This window comes from Panthera uncia, chromosome E1 (assembly GCF_023721935.1).
Source record: "Panthera uncia isolate 11264 chromosome E1, Puncia_PCG_1.0, whole genome shotgun sequence".
NCBI lineage: Eukaryota > Metazoa > Chordata > Mammalia > Carnivora > Felidae > Panthera > Panthera uncia.
The window spans coordinates 23,672,282-23,684,848 of record NC_064814.1 but is presented as its reverse complement, the minus strand read 5'-3'; the positions used below and the strand labels follow the sequence as shown (position 1 = coordinate 23,684,848).

The following is a 12,567-nucleotide window of genomic DNA, read 5'->3' as shown; positions in this document are numbered from 1 at the left end:
GACCGCGGGCACCGGCAGCTTCTGTGATTCAGATTCTGTGTCTCCCTCTCTCTCTCTGCCCCTCCCCTGCTCACAAGAGACCACAGCTGTCTCTCTCTGTCCCTCAAAAATGAATAAATGTTAAAAAAAATTTCTTTTTTTAAAGGCGCCTGGGTGGCTCAGTCGGTTAAGCATCCAACTTTGGCTCTGGTCATGATCTCACGGTCCATGAGTTCGAGCCCCGTGTCGGGCTCTGGGCTGACAGCTCGGAGCCTGGAGCCTGCTTCGGATTCTGTGTCTCCCTCTCTGTCGGCCCCTCCCCTGCTCGCACTCTGTCTCTCTCTCTCTCTCTCAAAAATGAATAAATGTAAAAAAAATTTTTTTTAGAATTTACATCAGGAGCCTTAACAATTATATAAAAATAAAGCAGTCTTTAAAGCCTCGATTCTGAAACATGTGGTTGCTCTGGTGGTGTTGATTGCCTGGCCACTTCGGCCCCAGAGCCTGTTGACGCAGTGTCTCAGGGGCTTCTCTGCAGCCGGCTCTGGAGTGTGCTAGGCATGCTGGGAGGGTGCTGTCTGCCATCTGGTTTTGGAAAAACCTCCCCCCCCCGCCCCACCCCCCACCCCAACCAAACCGATAACTTCTGAGCCTGGCAGTGGCCCAAGAGTCATGCCACGTGATCTCTGGGGTTTCCTCTACCTCTAAAGTCCTAGGATTCTGTATCCCACCATTGGTCATTATGAGGAATATGGGAAGATATTTGGAGGAGCATGAGGACCCCAAATTCTCAACCAGCAACCTCCAGTTGCCACCCCATAGGGTCCCCACAGGAGATTGAAGCACAAAGGGTAAGGTGAGGGAAGAAAAGAGCCCTTTAGGCCTTAGCAGGCTGTTTGGACTCCAAACCCCATTGTGGTCCCTCGGTGAACCAGACTAGATAATGGGTGAGCTCTTACCCTCTCACATGGGACAAGTGTGAGCAGCTCTTCTGTCTCCAGGTGCCTCCTAGAATCCTAGCATCCTTGGCCCACCCCAACTAAAAAGGACACAAAGGATAAAAAGAGGCGTTTCAAAGAGGCGGTGAATCCCAAAAGAAGACAAGCCCTTCTCAGTGGATTTTTCCCTCTTCTCTCTTTATAACAAAAAAGTTCCTCCTGGCCCCAAAAGCCCTTGGTCTTGATTCTGACCAGTATTGGTAGGTCTCTTTCCTGTTATGACTCAGGGGGTCTTTAAACTGTCCCACAGATACCAGAAAATGTCTTAACATTATGGTTCTACCCCACTGGTCCCAGGCCACTGGACCATTTTTCTGTAACCTTTCCTTCTCCATCAGATACTTGTAGACAAGCAGTGTTCTTCCACATTTGATCAAAGTCAGAGTGTTGGTAGCCTTGGCAGGCTTACTAGTCCCTCTGGAGAGGACTTGGGGAATCATCTTGTCCATCCCCAAGCTTAAGCTAGACTGTAGCCACACCATCTCAGAGTAGACTGTAACAGTCTACCATTTCAAGATGGCCCCTCGAATGTCTGGGAAGACATCATTGGACCCCTGCACCAATCTCGGACTTCTTGTTGCGCAAGCTAAATAAAACCCTATGTGTTTAGCTTAGGAGCCCGTCATCAAGCTCTTTCAGTAAAGGGCCAGACGGTAAATATTGTAGGTCTTTGGGCCATATGTTCTCTATCACAACTACTCATCTCTGCTGATGTAGCGCAAAAGCAGCCACAGACAACTTGTCAACAAACTAAGCATGGCAGTGTGCCAATAAAACTTTATTTGTGAACACTAAAATTATATAACTTTCATGTGTCATGAAATACTATTCTTTCTTTGATTTTTTTTTCCAGTTATTTAAAAATGTAAACGTCGTTCTTAGCTTTCAGGCCATACAAAAATAGGCAGTGGGCTGAATTTGGCCCCCAGACCGTTGCCAGCCAACCCTGGGTTTAAACTCCAGTTATGTAGGTTTTCTGTTACTGGCAGCCTAATGCGGTCTCACCTGACCCAGCGATGGTAATGAACCTTGTTCGAAAATTGCTCCTAACCCTTCATGCTTTTTTATTCCATTTCAGAGGGTCTTGCTGTTGGCGTCGGATTTGGGGCTGTGGAAAAGACGGCATCCGCCACCTTTGAGAGTGCCAGGTAAGCCAGCACCTGCTCCCTAGAGCCTGGCACCATACCCAGTGGTGCTCTGGAAATGCTTATTACCTCGATGGGCACCCCTGGCCCCAGAGGGCCAAGACTGGTGGAAGTTGGTGGGGGAGGTCAGGTGAAACTTGCCTGAGAGAGGGGTTCCATCAAACAAGCTGGTTTACGCCGTTTGTCAGATGAGCTATCTAATGGGTAACCGCTTTGAAAACACAACATGGAAATAATCGTCTGCGTTCTCCAAATCCTTTAAAAGTATAAAGACTAAAGACAAAAAAAAAAAAAAAATTAACAAAGCCAGCAACTGATGCTCTCAACTGCTCCCTCTTTTTGAAGCCGCTCCTTTCTTTTTCCGGACCCTGCGCTCTCCTGGTTTCCCCCCACTTCCTGTTCCTCTACAGATTCTTCTGTGGGCTTCTCGTCCTGCGGCCCTCTCTGAAATGTTGATGTTGCCTGGGATCCATCTCTGGGGCATCGTTTCTTCTCACTTAGTGTACTCTCCTTGGGGAATCTCCTCCATTCCCGAGACTTCATTTTCCATCCATTTGCTGGTGATGCCAATGTTGATCTTCAGCCTAGACTGTTTTCTGGAACTTACACCTACGGGTCCAGCTACCTTGCAGACATCTCCACTCAAATGTTTTTCAGGATCCCCACGCTCAGCATTTCCAAAGTTGAGCTTATTGTCTCCTGCTGCCATCCTGCAAAAACCTGTCCCTCCTCCAGGGTTCCCCATCACCCCCTTGCACCCGGTTGCTCAAACCAAACTCACTGCTGTCCTTGACTCCTCATGTCCATAGACAGTCTTTCCGCAGACAGTCTGTGCCTTCTAAGTTCTTCTTCTCTTCTACCTCCCTGGCCCCACACAGGGCCTAGGCAAGGCGATCGTCTCGGGACCACGGAGGCTTATGGCTTATCCTGTACCCATAATGGAGATGTGTTCTACGTGGTCTCTTGTGCCTACAGGACCGTGAATACTACAGCCTTGGGCTGGAGGAGAGCAGGGAGGACCCTTCCATCCAAGGGTGGCAAACTCAGGTGCCTTCAGAAGACTAAGGGGCAAGAAATTGAGTGGAGACCATCCTGGGGTGGAGACAGTTAGGAACAGTGAGGACAGAGGTAAACCTCAACCGGGCAGCACATGCACTATCTCAAGGCACAATTATTTTAAAAATATGATTCATGTTCAAGAGATGGTCCTGGGGGCCGCTGGTTTCTGACCCCTGCATCTAGCTCATTTCTCTGCCTTCTGACCGACTTTTTCCCCCTGTGGCAGTGGCCCCGCCTCCTTCAGTGATCAACCTGGTTTCTATTCCCCTGCTTGTCAGGAACTCATTTCTCACAGAGCCCCTTTCCCGCCCTCCCTCAGCTGCTGAACTTATGTGAGGCTTCTTTATGCCCCATCCCCTCCTTTTAGCTCCTCAGCCAATGTGGGACCCCTGTGTTAAGTGTAGTCTCTGCTGGTCTTTATTTATTATTATTTTTTTAATTTTGGGGGAGGTCAGAGAGAGAGGGAGAGAGAGAATCCCCAGCAGGCTCCACATTCAGCACGGAGCCCGGCGCAGGGCGCAGGGCTCAGACTCACAACCCTGAGATCATGACTCAAGTTGACAAAGTCAAGAGTCAGACGCTCAACCGACTGAGCCACCCAGGCGCCCCCCTGTAGGTCTTTAAATTCTAATGCTACATGTTAAGGGACATGTGTGCTCCTTGAGGCCCCAGACGTGCATGTGGGCCGGCATGTTCCAAGTCGAAATTTCCCCTGTTCTCAACTTCTTTTTCCCACCTGTCAAACTGGTGGGTTCCTCCAGCATCATCCGTTCATGTGATACCTATTGTGAAAACCAAATGAGCTGGTTGATGGAGGGTGGGGGGAGGGCAGAGGGGACTTCATAATGTAGAAATGTCGCCAAAATCAAGGGTTAATTGTGATTCCTAACGCCCTGCAGGCTGCTCTTCTCACACTGGGAGAGGGGGAGGGGAGAGGGTCGGGGAGTATGGCTTTTTAGCCGTTTTGATCTTGGCCTCGCTTAGACCAGGAGAAACTTCCGAGTCAGCAGGATCCCGGGAGCTGAGCCTGTCAGCATCCACAGGCCGGGTCCTCCTGGAGCTCGGGCGCCGTGCACGTTGCAGGGGGTCGGTGGCTGGCAAGTGACAGCCCTGCCCCCAGCCAGGCTTTAGTCCAGCCACGTCTCCCGCGACATCGGGGTGTCCACTCGGACGGCCCTCTATTCTATTACCTGCACTTTCTGCTAATCTTTATAAATATTCCTGAAGAAAGTAGAGCAACAGTCTTTCCGACCTAGCCCCTCTCTTCCCTTGAGCAGACGCTCTCTGAGTTACATAAACCTTCAACAGCACCTTCCAGTTGGGATTGAGCTGGGGCGGCAGTCTTGGTATTTTCAGCCTCAAAAAACCCCCTGCTAATGGAGCCACTGGGGGGTTCTCACCACCCCCCGCCCTCCACCCACTCTCAGCCACAGCGTGTGGGGCTTTGCTGTTGTCACCACTGTGTCCAGAGTATCTTGAGAGGGAAGGTTCTCCCTCCAACAGACCCTCCCCATCAGGCCATCCCCCCCATAAATCCACCTACAGTTCGTGATTTGGGTTCTTCCTTTTCAAATGCCCCGGGGGCGGGGGGAGGGGGTGAGGATGGTGATGGATAAGAGCCCCCAGCCAAGGCACGAGGGAGAAGGAGAAAGAACAAGGCTAATGCCGGAGGGCAGGCTGCAAAAGCAAAGTCATCCGATGATTAAACGCATCTTGTACAAGAGACAGGTTTTGCCTTTTGAAATCCCAGCTCCGGGTGATGAACGAGGGGCACGCCTAAGACATGACACAGAAAAGCTTGAAAACAAAGGAGTGAAAAAAGGTGGAAGGTGCACCCTGGCCAAAAAGAAAGCAGGTATTACAGTCTTGGAATCAGACAAACCAGACTTTCGGGCAGAAAGCCACATAAAGAATGGAGGTCAGGGGCGCCTGGGTGGCGCAGTCGGTTAAGCGTCCGACTTCAGCCAGGTCACGATCTCGCGGTCCGTGAGTTCGAGCCCCGCGTCGGGCTCTGGGCTGATGGCTCGGAGCCTGGAGCCTGTTTCCGATTCTATGTCTCCCTCTCTCTCTGCCCCTCCCCCGTTCATGCTATGTCTCTCTCTGTCCCAAAAATAAATTAAAAAAAAAAAAAAAAAAAAAGAATGGAGGTCAGTACTTTGCAGGAAGAGGAACAGTGTCCCGGGCTGATGGGCACCTGTACGCTCCTGGCAACCTAAGTCTCACACTGGGGAAGGAAAATGGACAGAATTTCAAGGGAAGTCAGACAAAACCGTCGTCATGGTGAAGGGTTAGGATTCCCCGCCCGGGCACTGAGAAGGCAGATAAAAAGTTAACACGACATACATCATGGATGTGCGTAGAGCCCCAGCCTGGCGATGAGAAACCCGACATTCTTGTCAAGCCCGCGTGCGCGTGGTTCCCAAAATTGATGAGCGCCGTGCCGCAGAGAAAAGTCGGAATGCCCCCCAAATCAATACCACTCAGACCACATTCTGTGACCGCAGTGTGACATAATTGAAAATCAATACCCGAAAAGATGGCCTAAATAATTGGTTAGTGGGCAGTGAAACCAGTAACACCGTAAGAAGGGCACAGCGTAAGCTCCAAGGAAGGGCTACAAACCGAGTCACTAAGAAACCAGTGGATGAAGGGCAGGCTCTTCCTTCGTGTCAGGGGCACTTCATAGAACGGTGGTACTTCATCGGGACCGGGGGGGATGGTCAGCTTGAATTGGTGGACGCGATGGAGGCAGGTAATATTGTGAAGAAAGGCCCAGGTAGGTCCCAAGGCATTTTCAGGGCCGGCGGAGAGGTGAAGTCACCGAGATGGAGCTCACACGGTGCTTTCTGGAAGGTGAGCCCGACGGCTAAGAAGGCACGTCATGCACCGAGAGGTTGGCAGCTAGGGTGGGTTCTGATATGCAGGGAAAGGAAATGATAAAACCCAAGAGGTGGTTTGAACCGTGATCTGGCTCCCGTGGAATAATTTGAGGCCAGGACATAGATGGACCCGTGTTGACCACCCACAGCTGTGTGCCCTCAGAGCAGGACGAGGGATGTGGGACTGAAGGGAGACCACAAGGAGGGGAGGGAGGAAGAGCTTTGAATGCAGACCCACCAGACGGCATCTGTCGGCGGATTTTGTTGTCCTGCCGAAGGGAGAAGGGGGAATTCAGGTTTGAGCGTAGGGAGACCTAGATAATCATAATCACGTAGGGCTCCGGGAGGGCCCCGAGGGCGAGAGGATGCATTTGCATGTACTTGGCAACAAGAGTTACCTGGCCTGGGCCTGGGGCCCACGTGGACCAAGCTAGCTGCTCTTCATTTAGCCTAGGGGTCTCAGCAAACTGTAGCCCCCGGGCCAGGTCCGGCCCCACACCCGGTTCTGGAAACGGCGTTTGCTTCGAACACAGCCGACACTCATTTGTTGACATACTGTCCGTAACTCCTGGTAATAATGGAGGCGGGCAGTTGCCGCAGAACCTCAAGGCCGAAAGCTGAGCGTCTATAGTCATCTGGCCCTTTGCAGACCAAAGTATGCAGACCTCTAATTCGGAGGAAAACCGTAATTTTACTGCAGATTCATCAGCAAATGCTCTGACACCAACTAACTCTTGTACGACCTCTTTCTTGTGCCCTGTTAATAATGCATCTGGAAGCCACATATCTGCAGCCACCACGGGAGAAAAGAAAGGTATAAAATAAAGACTCCCAAGGAGGCACGATCCTTAATTGAATTTCTCCACAACCAGGACTCAGGCAGGAGGCAGGCATGTAATTTGCGTAGGGCTGCTGCTGCCACCCAGTGTTCGGATGCTGTTACTTCACCTTTATGGCGCCTGTCCCCATGCCTTCCCTCCATCCACCCTCCTTCCTCACTGGATAGCTGGTGTGGCACTGTTTGTCCCGAATTCAGTGTCCTCTGAACTACGAAGCATCTCAGGCAGCAAAGGGAAGCCCGTGATTCAAGGGAAACATAGCTTTCTTCTCTCCAGTCTGGTCCCCTCGCAATTTCTTCTGGTGTCACCACCAAGAAATTCTTCAGACCACATGTCCCTTGGGAGTTTGCTGCTTAAACAGTTTTCCTTTCTGAAGTGGCATTACCTCCAAAGAACATGTTCCCGATGGAGGAAACGTGCCCTCGGCTCTCACTTGACTCAGCGGCAGGCATAATGCAAACCAGCAGGGAGAGCAAGGCTATTTACACTTCACATACAGACCACTTCCTATTTAGGCTTTGACTGAGCACACACGTTGGGTGGCGTTTGTCACCCACGAACATACCCTGACCGGCAGGTGCAACAGGCTCTGGGTAGCCAAGGAGGCTGGCTGCAGACTCATGGTCTTTGTGGATAATCCACAAAGCACATCCCCAAGATACGCCTCGAATGTGTTTCTTGTGTCCCAACCAGCTAATGCTAACCGACATCTAGATACTTAGGAAGGGATGCCTGGTGGATTAGTCTGCATCTGGACCTAAGGTGGCTCACTAAGTTGCACAGGAGGGACATCAAAATAAATTTTAAAGTGTATGTCTGCCTCCCTTATCAAGGGGTAAATCATAAGTCAGATATATACTTTCCCTGGCTTAAAAACCAACACACGTGTTGGTATATTAACAATCATTTAAGACAGCAGTCATTAGTCAACTAAGCAGCCATTTGTTTAGAAACAAAAATGGTGGGGCACCTGGCTGGCTCAGTTGGTCAAGCATCCGACTTCGGCTCAGGTCATGATCTCACAGTCCGTGAGTTCAAGTCCCGCGTCAGGGTCTGTGCTGACAGCTCGGAGTCTGGAGCCTGCTTCGAATTCTGCATCTCCTTCTCTCTCTATGCCCCTCTCCTGCTCTCGCTCTTGTCTCTCTCTCTCTCTCTGTCAAAAATAAATAAACATTAAAAAAAATGGCATTTGGGGCGCCTGGGTGGCGCAGTCGGTTAAGCGTCCAACTTCAGCCAGGTCACGATCTTGCGGTCCGTGAGTTCGAGCCCCGCGTCAGGCTCTGGGCTGATGGCTCGGAGCCTGGAGCCTGTTTCCGATTCTGTGTCTCCCTCTCTCTCTGCCCCTCCCCCGTTCATGCTCTGTCTCTCTCTGTCCCAAAAAAAAAAAAAAACAAAACAAAAAAAAAAAAAAAACAAAAAAAAAACGTTGAAAAAAGATCGTGCTTAAACGAACAAAAAAAATAAAAAATAAAAAAATAAATAAAAAAAATGGCATTAGACACATTTTCCTGGTCATTAGTCAACAGTAACCAGTCGATATGTCTTTATGTGGAAGACCCATTACCTATGTGCATCTCTCTGTCCAATTAATCCCCCTACTTTGGATCCAGAATATTATTGAAAATAGGTTTGCCAATTACATGTAGAGAAGGTCAAGAGCAGGCCTCACTGTTGTGGTGGGGAGGGGTCTCAGAGAACTAAGTGTAAACTTCTTCAGCATAGTCCACTCACACATCTACCGTAATCGCCTGCACGGGTCAAGCCGCTCTTACAAAGTCCCTAGATCACCCTGTGGCAGGACCAGCTGCCAGACTTCCAGAGAATTCTCAAGAGACTCTCCATGCCTCAGGCTGCCGCTCTTGACCTCCCCACGTGCCCACAGCTCTGGGTCTCACCGTTCCAGAGCCCAGCCCCGTCTCTCTGGAGACTGGTCTTCAGGCTGAGAAGCGCAGCCCCAGCATGAGGTCAGGAAGGTGCCCGGGAGAGGAGATCCTTTCACCCCTTGACCCAACCACTGCCACCCCTTTCACAGCAGAATAATACACACTCCCTCCCCCGCTCCCCGCACCACAAACCCCACCGCCACACGCTTCAATCACCCCAGAAAGCAAATTCTTGTGCTGTTCTGTATGTGTGACGGCAGACTGTGCTCTCCATTTTATTTTATGCAAACAAGCCCTTCTCCTGAACCCATCAAGCTACCTTGCCCGGGATTCTAGAGTTATCTATCGGCAGCTCTTTCTCTTACATGCTTCTTTTCAGTCCTCCCACACACCGATCCCTTTACCCTGTATTCTGAGAGAGAGAGGAATTTGCAAGTGTGGGCAGGCAGGCAGCAGGTGGTGGACAGTGCCCCCGTGTGGTGGCTGACCATCATCGATGCCAGGTGACAAAACAATGACAAAGGGACAAAAGCAGTCGAGACACGTGGATGGCTGAAGCAGTGTGGATCTCAGACAGAAGTCACACCTACAAATTTTAAGACCCCGTGTTATATACATACGAGTTCATAAAAATGCTGTGTGCATTTCTCGAAATAGTTACATCTTTATATTCCTGCCATTTTGACCCCAATAGTTCATTGGATTCAGCCCTGACGGTGCTCCGCTGCCGTGTTATTTTCCCACATCAGCATAACAGCAAAGTTTTTGCATGGTCCCGGCACAGAGAGGAGGGTGGATGTGGAAGGCACCAGAAAAGAGCAGGAAGTCCCTCGGGGCCGTGACTGTCGGCACCAGTAGGAAAGCAGTGGGGTGAACGGGCTTAACTTCAAGACACCCAAAAATTCATTCGATTTTTCTTTATGTTTTATTTTTCTAATGACTTCAAAAAACAATGTTACGAAAATTAGTATATTCGTCCTGGAAGTAAAGAGGATGGGCCTAAAAGCCTGCCAAACACATGGACAGAGCCAGACTCGGCCCCAGCACTTCCTTGTAGGCAACTGGAGAGCCGTTCCCTCCACAGAGCTGTTCCCGAGCACGCCCCACAGGGTTTTTTGTTCTGTTTTGTTTTAATTTTTTTTTAATGTTTATTTATTTTTGAGAGCGAGAGACAGAGCATGAGCAGGGGAGGAGCACAGAGAGAGGGAGACACAGAATCGGAAGCAGGCTCCAGGCTCCGAGCCATCAGCACAGAACCCGACGCGGGGCTCAAACCCACAAACCGTGAGATCATGACCTGAGCCGAAGGTGGACGCTCAACCGACTGAGCCACCCGGGCGCCCCCTTCTTTTTCCCTCGTCCCCACTGACCCTCAAGAAGTGCCCCTCCCATCCTCAGAACCCCTGGGGGTTCTCCAACAGTCCTCCTGAGAACAGTCTGCAGGTGCTTTGCTCCAGGAGGCCTGACTGAAAGGAGCCGGCAGGGCTGGGGGCTGGGAAGCGAGGGCGAGAAAGGAATGGCCTCCGTCCTGTCTCCTTGTCCGAACCCCGGCATTCTTACCGCCCTCCGCCACTCTCTCTCCTGGCTCCTTCTCCCTTCCCATGGGTTTTTATGCTCCCAGCAAGAGCAGAATGGTACAGGAAACAATGAAAAAAGTAACAGTATTTTGCCAGTAAGCCCCCTCCACTTCCCGTGTTCTGTCCCCAAGAACCCCCAAGATTTTTCTTGGACTGGGTTATCCTCTCGAGGGGATAGCAGCACCCCCACCCCTTCAGGCACTTTGCCTTCCACATCCCCAGGTCTGTGCAGACACACAGATGTCATTGTTACCTGCACACCTGGGGGACTCCCCCGCTGATAACAAAGAGAATCCGGAACCTAATAGCCACTTGCCTGCAAAATATGCCCATCGTGGGGCCTGGTGCCCATTCATTCCCTGCACTGGGTGCACAGATACGTGAACAGATGGAGGAGTGAAAGTCTGTGTACTTATCATTTACCTGCTGCCTGAGATTGTCCACGAGAAACCGTTTAATGTTAGTTTGGCTTCACCCACGAATCTGGCAGACTTTCCATACTTCCCAGGACAGCTGGGATAATTACCATTATTTGAGCACAAAGCCACTGGAAAGGATACAAAGAAAAACCCGATCGGTTTTGGGTGTTCTGGAAGTCAGGGTTCTTCAGACCTTTGCTCGCCTTTCCTGGCACACATCATCAAGTCTAAGGTGACTGTCAGCTATGTCAGAGTGACCTCGTCGGGAGGCCCAGTGACGGTCATTCATCCCTCCCTGCTGGTACTGGAGAGGGGAGCCATGTCTCCCCCTAGCAGATGGTTTCCTTCGAAGGTTGGGGACATTCTTTGGTGTGAACCTTCAGCAGCAGCATTGTGACTCCCACACCCATCCATCCACACACACGATGCTACAGAGACAGAAAAATGCTCGCAAATGTGCTCATTTTAGCACGCGGTCCTTCCAATGGTACCTCTGTGTCAAGCAGAGGGGACCCAGGCTAGCAAGCCCCTGGAAGTCTGACCGTGTCCTTGACTCTTACTATCTAAACCTCAGTTTTTATGTGCATTTTGTGAAGAGAGGCAGGTTGTATCTGTGGTTCCGGGACTGTTGGGCTTTGCGGGACAATAAAAATGTCCCCTGTGTATGTGGACGGACGGAGAGCTGTCACCTTCTCTGTTTTGCAAAGTAAAGGCATCGATAGAAAGCTGCGATCATAGGCTCTCCCTGTCAGTCAATTCTTGTATAAGGTATCTCTCGGTTAACAGTGTACTTATCACCAAAAATCAGTTCATAAGGTCAGGGAAAAACAAAATCCGTTCTACTTTTCAGATAGGAGTTTACTTCTCTTTATCTTCCTCTGTCTCTCTCCATTCAAATTCAGAGCAACTTACAACATGAAAAGCTTGTCCAACACCACTCAATACGTAATTATGTTCTTCATACAAATTCGTCAGTTTGAGCCCCCCACCCCCCACCGCCGGGCAATGCAACAAGGTGATCTTGAACATCCCCTGTATTCTACTACTGTGTATCATGCTACCTTGAAAATCTTACTGTATTTTATCTGTGCTGAAAACCAGTTTCCGCAGATCGGGATGATGTACTTGCAAAAGTCATACTGATTTTGTTTCTGCTACTGTGTGGAAATGAGGGATCCAGGACGGGATCATATCATAGGAAAAAAAGATTGGTTTTTAGTGCACGTCTGAGTTATGGGGTGTAAATCTTGATACAAACACACACACACACACACACACACACACACACCCGGACTGCTTGTTTGCCCCATGTGGGATTCAGGGTGTGATCTGAGAGAAGGCAAGGAACAGTGACACAGTCAACCCCAGACACTTGTGTACCTGTTTTCAAGCCCCGGAACAAAGCAGGTGTCATTCACCGGGAGGGAGATAGGGCGCCCTCTGCCCACAGCCGCTCGCATGCGCGGGGCACAGTGAGACCTGTGAGAACCAGTCATGGGGCCCTGGTGCAGCACCCACCTCTCCCCAGCCCAGCAAGCCCAAGAACACAGAATATTGGAGGACCTGGATCCTGGAGCTAGACCACCTGGGTTCAAATCTTGACTCTGCCACTCCCTGGCTGTAGAACCTGAACGGGTTGCCTTTTTTCTGTGCCTCAGTTTCCTAATCTGCAAATTCCCACAGTAATCAGTAGTCATAGAAGTAGTCACAACGATAATAGCGTCCATCTACTTCAACAGACTTAACTGGATTTCTTATACACGAAGAACCTGGAACAGTGCTTGGCATA

General features: G+C 50.4%; 1 protein-coding gene across 3 annotated transcripts in view; it reads left to right on the top strand.

Moving 5' to 3' along the window:
- SLC39A11 (solute carrier family 39 member 11) overlaps window positions 1-12,567 on the top strand; it is a 344,617-nt gene that overhangs the window by 274,863 nt on the left and 57,187 nt on the right. For all 3 annotated transcript variants that reach the window (XM_049637703.1, XM_049637702.1, XM_049637701.1), the window contains exon 7: window positions 2,056-2,125. In XM_049637703.1, coding sequence (XP_049493660.1) covers window positions 2,056-2,125 — 70 coding nt within the window. The remainder of the gene's footprint in view (window positions 1-2,055; window positions 2,126-12,567) is intronic.